At 38.8% G+C, this 13496-nt stretch overlaps 1 protein-coding gene across 3 annotated transcripts in view; it reads left to right on the forward strand.

The window, feature by feature from the left end:
* Positions 1-13496, forward strand: part of DAAM1 (dishevelled associated activator of morphogenesis 1) — a 165160-nt gene that overhangs the window by 119675 nt on the left and 31989 nt on the right. For 2 of the 3 annotated variants that reach the window (XM_088149709.1, XM_088149710.1), the window contains exons 11-16: positions 558-696; positions 1273-1331; positions 3737-3924; positions 5074-5382; positions 6130-6237; positions 12559-12588. In XM_088149709.1, coding sequence (XP_088005835.1) covers positions 558-696; positions 1273-1331; positions 3737-3924; positions 5074-5382; positions 6130-6237; positions 12559-12588 — 833 coding nt within the window. The remainder of the gene's footprint in view (positions 1-557; positions 697-1272; positions 1332-3736; positions 3925-5073; positions 5383-6129; positions 6238-12558; positions 12589-13496) is intronic. The other variant, XM_088149711.1, reaches the window with a different exon arrangement.

The raw sequence follows: 13496 nt of genomic DNA on the forward strand, positions 1-13496 counted from the left end.
TATATAGCTTTATAAATATACTTGATACTGAGACACAGCATTCAAGAAATTTAAAATAAGATATTCAGTCAAGTTCCAGGCTGTACTTTAGTCCAAGAAGTCCATCTCACATTCCCCAAAATTCTCTTCAAAGATTAATTTCTCGAGCTTCCCTACTTATAACAAAAATCACACTTATCTTCTGCAACTGGCTATTTCTGTCAGCATCTTTCAATGTTTGGTTCCTTTGAAGGGGGGAAAAAGGATATCAATTTGGACTGTAACAGGACCAAAGTGACTATTCCATTAACCCCAGTTTTAGATAGCGTGCATAAAATATCCTGTTTATTTGGAAGAAAGAGCATCTCTTGGGTGGGGCTCTGATACATAATGATCAAGTTTAGGAAAAGCAGTTTTCCACTGACACCCTTCCACCACAACCTGTAGCTGGTATTTGATCACTAAGGCACTATTTCCTGTAAAAGGCATCTGGGAAGGGAGGTTTTTTAAAATTGACATATACAGTACTTCCTCTTCCCACCCTTCACATTCATTCACAGTTTTTGTCTCTTTTTTAGATAAGAGAAACGGCAACACTGTCCAGTACTGGTTACTGCTGGATCGTATTATACAACAAATAGTTATTCAGAATGATAAAGGGCAGGACCCTGACTCAACACCCCTGGAGAACTTTAATATCAAAAACGTTGTCCGGATGTAAGGGCCTTCCTTTATTTCTGCACTAAATGATTTTGTTTTATTCTTTTTATCTTGCATGTCTTCTTTCTTTTGTATGAGTGGGTTGCTTGTTTGTTTTGATCTTTGAATTAGTCCTCTTCCTTAAAGGTTACACAATTTTGAAACAGTGACAGAGCTTCCTAATATCATGAATGCAAAAAAAAAAAATCTGTTTAACCAAGTTATCTATAGCTGTATTGCCAGTAACTTCACCCCCCAAAAAATATTTTGGTGTACTTTCTATAGCATCCTGGTACCTCGAGCAAAAGCTGAGAATGTTCTTCCTAATCACTTGTGTGTAAAAAGAATTTTTCTTTGAAAAAGTTGGCAATATTTTATAAGCCCAAACATTCATTCATATTATTCAAGGTAGCAATGTGTAAACAAATGCCACCGTAAAATATTTTCTGGGAGGAATATTGAATAAATGTAAATACTAATTGAACAAGTACAGATGCAATTTTCTAGGTTTTCCATAGACTTCATCTTAGAGTCTTGGATTTGCTAAGTATGTGGTGCTTATATTTATTAGAAAATATTTTCTTTTTTTTCTAGGTTGGTTAATGAAAATGAAGTGAAACAATGGAAAGAACAAGCGGAAAAAATGAGAAAAGGTAAATGATAAAAGTAGAGAGCCCTATCTTAAGAGGATTTTGGCTTGTTGGGACTGAGAAGAAAATTCTGCTTGAGGTTCTGTAGAGTCAGTGGCAACCCTAGGTTTGATGACAGCAATATGATGTCACTCAAATTAAGGCAACTTCTGGAATGCCATAGTTGTAAAAGGAAATGACATCATAGAAGGGAAAGGCTTAAAACCTGAATTCATTTTAGATGTGTAGATGGAGAATATCAGAGGCTAGCTGATTAATTTGAACTTTAAATACTGTAAGAAACTGGTACAAGATCTGCAGTGGAAGAGGAAGAAAAGCAGAGCTTCTGAAATGGGAACTTGCACACTTTATTAATTTCTAAATTGATACAGTTTATCTTAGACCAGGTAATTGCTTTATGTTTATCAACTTCGTTTTTTTTCACAAAAATACCTTTTATGTGAGTGGAAATGGAAGTAATCAATCTGGTTTTGTTTTTGTTTTTTTGTTTTTTAATAAAAAAGGACTAATTTCTAGGAGCACTAGTATAGTAATGTGTTTGTTTAGTGTTTTCCTATGAATGGTTCTTTCTCATAGAGGATAAAATCTGCATGTCTAATAGAGGAAAGGAAATACAGTGAAACTTCAACTTACAGGCCTGTCTTAGCAGATTTCAGATGCAGTGAATGAAGTTTGCTTCCAGACAGCCCTTCAAAATAGTGAAAAGTTTATTGCAGCCAAAGTGATCTGGATGATTTACATAAATTAATATTATGGCATCAATTTATGTAACTTGCATCAAATTTTATAATTATGAAAATGACATAAATTTGGTCAATTTGGACTAAATTGACATTCAGGTGTAAGTGTATGATTGTTGCCCATTTGCTTCACTTAATTTTTATTCATAATTGAACAATTATTAATTAATCAATTTAGGTTCTTACCATGGATGTTTAAATTTGATATATGTTTAAACTGCCAGGAGTCTGAGAAGATATGACAGCTTATAAGCAAGTTTAATAAATAAAGAAGTACCCTTTCCCCAAATGGTCCATTAATTTTACATTTTACTGTATCAGGGGGGTGGGGGGTTATAACCAGTCATAACTGGTTTCGTGTGTGTGTTTTTTTCCTTGCATCTTAAGAAAATATAAGGCTACAAGAACTGGGCAGATAGAATCTAGAGGACCACTGGATGGCAGCAGAGATACTCTTTACTTCCATCTAATGGTGATTTGTATTTTTGCAGCCAGATCTGATAGATATCTGATAGATAATAGAACTTCATAAAGACTTCAAATGTAAAAAGCAGAAGGAACCTTGGGAATCACCCTGTCCAGTCCCCAGCCTGGTGCCAGAATTCTCTAGCAAATCTGTTTAAAACACCTCCATTGAATGGAGTTTACTACCTCCTGAGGCAGCCTGTTCTGCTGCTGAATAACGCTTGTTGTTGGGACATTTTTTCCTCACGTCCAAGCAAAATTTACTTGTGATTTAAATCCATTGATTCTTGTTCTGTGCCCTTGAACAATTCTGCCAAGTCTTCTACCTAACAGCCATTGATGACTGAGGTGGTAGATAAATAATTAAATAAATAAGACAGTTGTCCTCTATCTCTCTGCAGCCTTCTCTTCTCCAGGCTAAACATATGCAATGCTTCCAGCCATTTCTCCTAAGTTTTTCCTCCCAGGCCCCTTATCATCTTAGCTGCTGTCCTCTGGACTTATTTCTAAAATGGTGTGCAGAACTAAATACAATATTCTAGGTGCAATCTGACCAGCTTAGAATTCAGAGGAATTTAAGGACTATTAACTGAAACTATTTTCCATGAGGAAATTTTCCTACATATTTAATGGGATAGGAGTGGAAATAACCAATAAGTGCTTTTTTCAATCATACATTAAACTTTTAAGAACAAAGAAAACTGCCTTTATATTGGGTTAGACTATTTCTCCACCTAGCACAATGTGGTCCTCTTGAATTTTTATCAGCCCAAATGCACACAGAGGATTTTCCAGTCCCTTGCTACTTGAACTTTTTGTTTTTTAATGAAAAGTCTGGATTGAGCATCTGGAATCTCCTTCTAATAACAGAATTATTCTCATCCTCTCTCCAAGGCGTTTAATCAGAATAGGTCCACCATGAGCATGTTAAGGGGTCTAGTCTGCTTTCTGTGGTAGGTTTGTTAATACCTTCCCTATCCAAATTGGGAGAGTTTCCTAAACAAGCTTTGCTGAAGTTAGGGGGTGGGGACACAGGGCATATTTCAGTATGGCTACTGTATTACCCCTGGTTTATTATTCCTTTAATTGCCATGATTCCCAATGCAAGGGGAACTTCTTCCATGATCATGTTCACAGCATGCCAAGCAACAGTTCAAAAGCACTAATTATAAATGTTTAAATATTTCCCTCCCTTTTTAAAAGAACATCATGAGCTACAGCAGAAATTGGAAAAAAAAGAGCGAGAGTGTGATGCCAAGACCCAGGAGAAGGAGGAGATGATGCAGACCTTGAATAAGATGAAGGAGAAGCTTGAAAAAGAACTCTCTGAGCATAAACAAGTGAAACAGCAAGTGGCAGACCTCACAGCACAGATCCATGAGCTTAGTAGGGTGAGGCCAAGCCCCAGACTCTCCTTTCAGTGGGGGGAAATATGCCATCTATCTCAATTACAACTATGTGCCCTTTAGAAGTAATGCCATCAGTCAAAAGGCCCAGGCAAATAAGAAAAAGGGTTGATTTGTGACTGAAAAGATTATTGAAGCTGTCATATATTTTAAGGGTAATGGCTAAGAGTAGAGTTCTTCGCTGGCTCAGAGAGCTGCGCTTTCCCACAGTGAACAAGAACTTTCGTAACTGGAGCAGGCAGATGGTTTTACTGTCAAAAGCTGGATCCCTGCAGGAGTAATCTCCTCTTCAGCAGTGAAGGAGAAAAGTTCTACTAGCTAAGCTTCTTCTCAGCATGGTCTCACAAGTCTGACCTTGTCTGTCTTTCCACGTTATGTATCCCAGACCTGCCTCTTAAATGGAGTGTGCGGACCAGTTAAGGTGGTTCAACAGCGCTCTGGAACTGCAAACAGTTAATACAGAATAGTATCCTCTGCAGTATTTTCACTCTCTTGTTTATTTCCTCTCCACTTAATCCCCAAACAGCCTTCTTGCTGCACACTTCATAGAGCATTTTCTGCAGAAAAGAAAGTCATTGCTTTGCCCAAAGACAGCAATAAGCACCACAAGGAGGAGTAAAAAAGAGAGAGCTCTTCTCTGATTGGCTAGAGCAGGGGGCTTCAAACTTTTTCAGGCCTCAGAATCCATTAGTTTTTTAAAAATTCCCAGGACCCCTAATCAAGAGGCAGAGCTTCTACGTGCCCTGTCTTTTCTGCTATACATTGGAAAAATTGCAATGGATGCCCCTGGCCAGCATTCAAGTGAACCTTTTTCCCCCCCTTAATCTCTCATGGTACCCATTATGTTCTTGCAGAACCCCAAGGTTCCATGGAACACGGTTTGAAAAACCCTGGGCTGGGAACATCCCTTCCTGCTTTCCTTTTCCTGTTGCTGAAATATTCCATAAACCAAGTGCGCATTGCAGAGTCCTTAATATTTCCATATTATTATTCCTTTGCAATTTTATTGATGGCTGATTTATATATTGTGAACAGTATTATCATCATGGGTATCCTAAATGTCATCTCACTTGGCTTGATCTTTGAGTTTGCCTGCAATTCCTAGAGCAGTTACATTTTCTCCTTTTATTTCAGAGAGCAATATGTGCTCCAGTCCCTGGAGGACCTCCTCTGCCACCCGGTGCCCCTGGGGGGCCCTTACCTACAGCCTCTCTAGGATCTCTTTTCCCAGTTCCTCCTCCACCCCCTCCCCCTGGTGGAATCCTGCCACCCCCTCCGCCCCCGCCCCCTCCTCCTGGGGGCCCACCCCCTCCCCCAGGGCCCCCACCCATTGGAGGCCTGACTCCAGCTCCAGGGGCTCCTTTGGGATCAGCACTCAAAAGGAAAAACATCCCACAGCCCACACACGCGCTCAAGTCCTTCAACTGGTCCAAGTTGCCCGAGGTAAGGAATCTATTCCCTTCTACTCTTTAGGATTGATGAATGGTGCTGATTGTAGATCAGGGGTACACAGTGTTCAGGCCAGGAGCCCCATCCTCCTTCAAATGGCTCACACTGCAACACAGGGGAGGCACATTAAAAGGAAAGATTTAAATATGAGTTGGGCAGGACAAAAATCAAATGAAATAAGCGTTGATAATCAAATAAAAGCATTACTACTTTTATTTATTAAGCAGATAGTTGCAATGGAAGTACACTTTTAATAATGGCTATCCCCTCAAACCAAAATTGATTCCCAGGTTTAAAATAAATTAAGAAGAGTAGAAGTAAAAAAAAAAATTATTGGGGCTGGGCTTCCATTATCTTGGGGTTGGATTTCCATTATCAATTCTCACCTGACTATGCTGGGAATAAACGTGGGATGGCATTGCCTTTGTATCCTTGTATGAATTTTTCCAGTGACTCTTCCCATTCAAAACATAATGCTAGAGAAGGGGGACCTTCTTCTCCTGATCCAACTGGGCTGCTTTATGTCCTTAATTATCCTGGAAGTGCTATATTTTTCTACAATTTAAAATTATTTCATTTGCCTGGAGTGGTCATCAAAGTCATTTCACATTTATTTTCAATAACTGCATCAAATGTTATATATGAGCCCTATTTATAGTATATGATTTCAGTTGAATGTATTGAAATGTATGTTGAAAAAGTCATAGTGATGCTTCTTCCATCTTCTTCCCACCATCCCAGAATAAGCTGGAAGGCACTGTGTGGACTGGCATTGATGATGCCAAGGTATTTAAGGTGTTGGATCTTGAAGACCTTGAGAGAACATTCTCTGCTTACCAAAGGCAACAGGTAATGTGTGTGTCCAAGATCTGCAGGTAACCCAAACTCTCTCCATTAGGCTGTAATTGGAATGCACTATTTTATTATTAGTGTTTTCATAAGTAACATTATTTTAATTTGTGTTATCTTAATTGGTTGAATGCACCTGAGCATGTCTACGTTGGTGATTTTCATTGTTGGTTCATAATCTGATGATGAAGGTGTTGGCAAATGTATGTGGCACCTGGCCATGCATTTTAATGTTCAAGCATGTTGGAGTAATGAAAGATAACAAAAATTGCTGGGAATGGCTCAAAACTAACACTGATGTGCATGTGAATTTTTTTTCTCCATTATTCGAACTCTTTGTTCTGTAGGGCTGGTTTTATTTCTTTAAGAAATCACTGTTTCTTAGCCATTTCTAATACAGGGACTTTAAAAACATTTTGGTAATACTTATGAAAGAGAAGAGGGGAATAACAGCAGTCCCTTTTCTTAAAAAAAAAAAAGAATTGGTGATACTTCTTTTTTGTAGTTACAATTCTTCAAAGTGGTCGCTGAGCAAATTACAGTTTGAAGAAAGTACTATTGATTCCAAATACCCCGCTTCACCAAATGTCCCAGTTTTGCTCTTCTAACCCAATCCTCTTCCTCTCTCAGCATATTTTTTTTCTTTCATGAATACGGCAGGTTTCCAAATACACCCTCTTCATACACTTAGCGATAGAAATCACCACAATTCTTAGTAACCCTACATTTTACATATATGGGTATGTCAGTGTAGACAATCAACAGAAATCATCTTACTTTCATGTAGCCAGAGGGAAGCATACTTCTTGTTACTATGGGAAATTAATTCTTAAGATTATTTACATTCTCCTTAAGGGGACATTCAGGGCCCATGCTTGCTTTACATAGCATGTAGGCTTGTAGATGCAATAGGGTGACCTTCTGATGAGCATATAAGAGCATGACACCAAGAACCTGTAGTTGACCAGGGCTCCTGTGGTGTATTTATGGGGTCTTTGTCTGCAGCACGTATTTCCTATATAACATGTGAATTGGACCTCATGTGGCCAATTTGGCAGGGCTTGTTTCAAACATTACTTCAATCCACGTTTGCCTTTTGAAATGCAGACTTAGGAGAGGAGTAGTGTGTACTCACTTGTCACAGAAACATACACACACAAAAAATAAGAGGGGAATGGCAGAAATCCACACTACACTTCACAGACCTATCTGGATTTTCTTTCATGGCTGGCTTGTCTTAAACATTACTTTGCTACCTGATTCTTTCCTCAAAGCACATATTGGTGTAAGTTGACCCTTTTATTTATTGGCTTGTTCAGATGAAGAGATTTGTTCCTAGAATCTGACAAGTAGGAAAGCAAAATCAGTTTTAACAAAAGTCAGTGGAGTAAAGCAGGATCTGCTGAGGACTTATAATGCTAAAAGTAATTAGCTTTTCTAGCCTGCTGGAATAATTTCTTGTTCTCCTGAAGGTTAAAAACTCAGGTACCATCTCAGGGAAGCAGCAGTATCAACTCATAAACCCTTAGAAACTGCAGATTTTATCTCTTCCTGTTACTAATCCAGGGAGTAATGACACCAGTTTAAGAGCAAGGTCAGTTGTCAAAAGTTATCTAGGGCTACTCTACTTTAAGAGGAAGATAACTCAAAGAGGAATTTTTGTTCTTAATTTCTGTCAGTATTGATATTATGGATCTGAAAGGAGCCATTTACACCTCTGAATCCCAACATTTGGTTGAGTGGGAATTAAAATATCCCCAACAGATGGCTGTTTGACCTTCCCTTGAACACATTCAGCAAAGGGGAGCCAAAATGTCATGCAATTTAGAAGCTTTTTTTTTTTTTTTTTTTTTTTTTGCTGCAGTAGTGAATTCTAAACACTTTATTTTGTGTGGTTGCTTCTAGCCTACTTAATTGGGATGAGGGAATGGCAGGTTAGATATTAGAGATGAGGGCTGCTTCACACAGAAGCCAATTAAGAGGTGCACATGGTCTCCCATGCTAAGTATGTCCTTGTGTTCATTGTGCTGTAATTATGTGTAATAGGAAGATCTAGCATGCCCATCCTTACTAATAAGTACTGTATTTGGGGAACTAGGCTCACTCGCATTCAAGAAACCTGGAAATACATGAACAAGTGACCTGATACTTCCACACAGCATTGCTATGCATAGGGGTATTCCTGTCTTCATCGTGTATCACATGCAAAGTACAGTGGTGCTTTTATGAAATCTCCAGTGAATTTAGGCAGCATTGCAATTATTGATTGAAAGCTAACATGTTAGGTTGATTTGAAAGCTTCAATTCCCCAATAATTTAAACTGATATTCTTGTAAGGCACAATCATGTTTTAAATATACACACATACAGCAACAGTTCCTGTAACAAATTAATACATTGTTGACTGTTCAATAAGAAGAAAAACTTTTTTTTATCCTGTCTTTAGTTAAAATGTTTGGTGTTTGCTTTGGCATAACAATCTAGATAAAATCATAAAACTAGAGATGTTTGTCACCTCGCTGGAGAAGACTAGTATACCTCATAGTCTCAATTGCTCAGGAAGAAATAAAATGTGTATCAATTATGTCATGCAATATACATATAGGTCTTCACGTACAATTAATATGCATCCTTCATTTTTGTATTTTATAACCTTGTTCTATATACCTCTAGTTATAACCTTGGTGTCAGGAACTCTGTATCTTGTTTCCTCTGCAAATAAATTTCATATCAGCACATTTAAAGCTTTAAAACAGCTTTAGGCGTTTTACGTTAAGCCTTCCATTATAAGGGGGAAAAAGCTGTATTAATGGCACTGCATCATGCTTGGATCTATAAAAAAAAAGCAATTTTTTCATAAAGGGGTAAAGAAAAGGCCTACTTCAGTTGGAGATGGCAAATAAAACAGAACACTGTCTTGCAGGCAGTGTGGAAGAGGCATTCACATTTTCTGCCTTTAAGGAATAAACATCAAAATTCAAGGTCATTTCATAATATTATAGAAGCAAAAGCTGGGTGTACTATCCAGAGATTGGGTTCCCATTGAGCAAAGTGGTGGTTTGTTTAACTATGATTAGTTGATTAACTTTAATTGGCTGGGTTGCTACAGCAACTAAACCATAAACCATGGTTTACAACCTACACAATTGGGTTTATACAAGATGCTAAATCAAAAGCAGACATGCTACATTGTGCCTTAGCACTGCATGAACTTAGCCAGTAAATGTTGCACATTTATGTTAGATTCACATTTTACTGTTCCATTTGGGTGTTTAATACAGCGTTGGCAAAAAACTAAAATATGTAGGAGAAAGTATGACTGCGCATAAAATTCTTGTTTTAAAATTGTCAGGAGGGTGAAAAGCAGAAGCACGGTGTAGGATTGCCTTGCAACTCTTCTTAGAATTGCAGTTCCCTGCATGCATGTGCCAAAAGTGTTGGGAAATCCAGCCTGCTAGCACAGCTGGCCATTCTTTTTGGCGTGCCTACTAAATAGCTGGTAAATTTTTGTTGAGAGTGAACTAATTCATTTTGTTATCCTCAGTATTTGGCCAGGCTGAGCAGTTATTTCCACACAAGATTGTTCATATAGGACCCCTAGGAATTTAGTTACTCTGCTTCAGGAAAAGAGTAATGAAAATTTAAGTATTTATTTAATTTTTTTTTAGACTGCCCAATAGCCAAAGTTCTCTGGGCAGTATGTAATAAAACATTGTACCTGAATGTAACCACAAATCTGCAGTGTTCACTCTCTCCAAATGTTCAGTTTACTAAACAAAAAGGGAATTAACTGTCAATATTATCTTGACTGTAGCATTCAGACATAATAGAAAAAATAATGATAATATCAGTAATCCTATTGCATTGAACTCCTAAAAACTCCTTTTGTTTTTTTGTTTTTACAAGAATAGAGAGTTTCAAGGGGATTTTTTTGCTCCAGTGGAAGTGGCTGATCCTCCTCCCAAATGGATTAAAAGTTGATTATGAAGAAAATAATCAAGCTGAATCATGAGGTCGTGGGAACAGAATAGTGATAGAGACAGAAGGATCAGGGCCCAAGGTAGCAGTTGAGAACAGAGAGAACAAATTAGGCAGTCCCAGTGTTAGGTGTACCAGTCAAACTCAGAAGCCTTCGGTCCTGGGGATACAGGACCAGCGCACTGGGATTGGTTCCTGAAGTCACCGGATAAATCTGAGATATGTTACATTTTGAAGCAGGATAGGTGTTTGGGGAGCACCTTCCAGCATATATGTGAACATATGCTCTCTCTCTCTCTCTCTCCTCACACACACACACACAAACACACACACACACAACACACAAAATCATACATGCATGAACTTAATACTTGATACTTTATAATATAGTTGATACTTTTCCGGAAGACCCTGAGGACATGGTTCTGCCAGCGGGCCTGGGGGCCCCAAATTGATACAGAGCCGATTGAGTGGTTGATTTGATTGTGTTTGTAGCCGCCGCAGGGGTGGGAGGGCTGATGGGCTTTTTGTATTGTGGATTTTAATTCTGTAAGCCACCTGGAGTCACCATGTGTGAGTTGGGCAGCCATATAAGTTTGTTTAATAAATAAATAAATAAACTTCCCCATTACCCATGTAGATACAATTATATATGCACACAGAGACATGGACACATCTCCCTCATTCACCTGTCTTCCTATATATCCCTATACAAATATATAAACACATGCATAAATTACACACACAAACCCTACCCTTCTCACACCCACAAGGACACAAATACATATCCAATTCTATCCCAGCTATCACCATCCGTTCACCAAAAGCAACAAAAATTCTTACATGTAGAACAGTGTTTCTCAACCTTGGCGACTTTAAGATACGTGGACTTCAACTCCCAGAATTCTGGGAGTTGAAGTCCACACAAAGTCGCCAAGGTTGAGAAACACTGATGTAGAGGATGGCTGAAACAAATGGCGAGATCTCTAGATTCGGTTATACATTGTGTTCAGGACCTGCCAAGCACGTATGCACCCACCGTTACCATGTTCCTAACTACCGTGATAGATTATACAGGTAGGGCAACAGTGCAGCCTAGATAGGTTGAGTCACACTGTTCAGTCTACCAGAATTAGAATCAAAGTATTGTGTGAGTAATACAGAAACTAAGGCAGTGACTGCTTGGCAGCCTTCGTTCTACCTGAGAACATATCTGCTCTCGGTCTCTTCAGATGCCTGGTGAGAAGAGGAGCATTAAGCATTGTTTTCACACAGCATTAAAATGTTGATATTTAGCTATTCAAAATGCTCTCAGCCATTATGTTCCCTTGTCAGTTGTTGGGCGTTTAGCATTTTGCTTTTAGAAATGTGTCATGTATGAGAGATAATTGGCAAAGCCGTCATTAATAATACTATTGTGCATGAATTCAATTCGGTCTTTACCAACCATGTTTGAAAAGATAGGCTTGTTAATAATATTCTGTGCTAACCCTGCAACTTTTCCGTCTTTATCTGCTTTATAGTATCCTATAGTCAAAGGCCCTGGTTAATTTGTGGCTCTGGTCTCATTCAGGTACTGTTGTAATGCATATGAGACCTATCATGGTCACTATTATAGAAATTCCTGGTACTGATAATTCCAGGCGAGGATCGTTGTTTTTATTTTTATTTTTTTCATCCAAGATTGCGCTGAAATAGTGGGCAGTTCTTTTGTATCAGAGTTGCATTGTTGCTGTTCCTCTGCGGTTGTTCTCCACACTATTAACACTGTTACTGAGACACTTGTATACAAGCGTTCAGATGTGGGAGGAGATGGTGTGGCTGACTTTTGTGGAAAGGGCAGCAACCTCGTTTAACATAAGAACCAGCATCTGGCCAGAACGCCTTAAGATTCTGAAACGTTGGCTTCAAAACAGCATTGTGTAAACTCACCTGGGGGAGACAATACTTGCTGAATCCCTCATTAGTGTCGTTTCCATTCCCCCACCCCCTTCCGTTGAAATGTGCATGACTGATGAATGAAACTGCATCTGAACCCATGCCTGTTGCCTGCTTCTGATGTTTACATGGCTCTCTTCTGTTGTATTCCTTCACTAAGCTCTATTGTACCATGCTTCCTGAATTGCAATATAATGGCTACAGCTGGTATATCCGAAATGCTGTGGAGATTGTTTAGTTTCTTGTTTGCAAACTGCACCACATATATATCCTTCCCAACTGTACTTTGACTCTTCTCTCTGTTTTTGTTTTGTGGTTGTTCCTTTTTTTTTTTTTTTTTTTGCTGTGACCACTGAACTGCACACTTTTTTCCTGCCTATTCCCATGCTTCTGCTCTGGCTGTAGGACTTCTTTGTGAACAATAACTCCAGACAGGTAAGTTTGCTTCTGCCCAAATCTTCAGCTGGATGAGCGAGTGGCTTGTGCTCATATGGTCACCTGAACAATTAAATGCAGTTTTGTTGTTTTTAAAAAAAAGGTTAAGAGGACTGGGATTAGTAGGATTTTTTTTACCATTCAGAATTACGGTATTTAACAAATCATTTAGTGGTTTACGTTTGGGGACAGTGTTAATGTAGCCTTATGTACAGTCGTGTGAAAAAGAAAGTACACCCTCTTTGAGTTCTATGGTTTTACACATCAGGACATAATAAAAATAATCTGGTCCTTAGCAGTTCTCAAAAGTAGGTAAATACAACCTCAGATGTGATGGAATGGAATTATGAATGCCAGGCTCAGGGAGATAAACGTTTTCTTAGTTCACCGAAAGAGTGTGGGAAATACAAGAGGATGAGGCTGGCACCTCCCTGAGGAATTCACGGTGTTGTGACTGGCTGGTTTGGGAGCTGGGGTTTCAGTCTGGGAAGATTCTTGCTAGAGGTTGTAGCTAATAAACATAGCTGAACTGATTTTGCATTGTCTCTTGGAGTTCCTTGGGCTAAACCTGACATCAGATGAACAACAACACATGACATATTACACCATGTCATCATTTATTTTACAAAAAGAAAGCCAAAATGGAGAAGCCATGTGTGAAAAACTAAGTACACCCTTACTGCTTCCATAGGTATGAAGAGGCTAAGTAGCAGCCAGGTGCTGCTAATCAAATGCCCTTGATCAACTGATCATCAGCAAGCATGACTACCTCTATAACAGCTGAGATTTTAGGAGTTTGCTGATCTCGAGCATTGAGGCATGTGTTAACACAGTGCCAAAGAGTAAAGACATCAGCAATGATCTTAGAGAAGCAATTGTTGCTGCCCATCAATCTGGGAAGGGTTATA

Source organism: Python bivittatus, unplaced genomic scaffold (genome assembly GCF_059951505.1).
Source record: "Python bivittatus isolate LINGU-HERP-01145 unplaced genomic scaffold, Pbiv_v1 ctg000580_np1212, whole genome shotgun sequence".
Lineage (NCBI taxonomy): Eukaryota > Metazoa > Chordata > Lepidosauria > Squamata > Pythonidae > Python > Python bivittatus.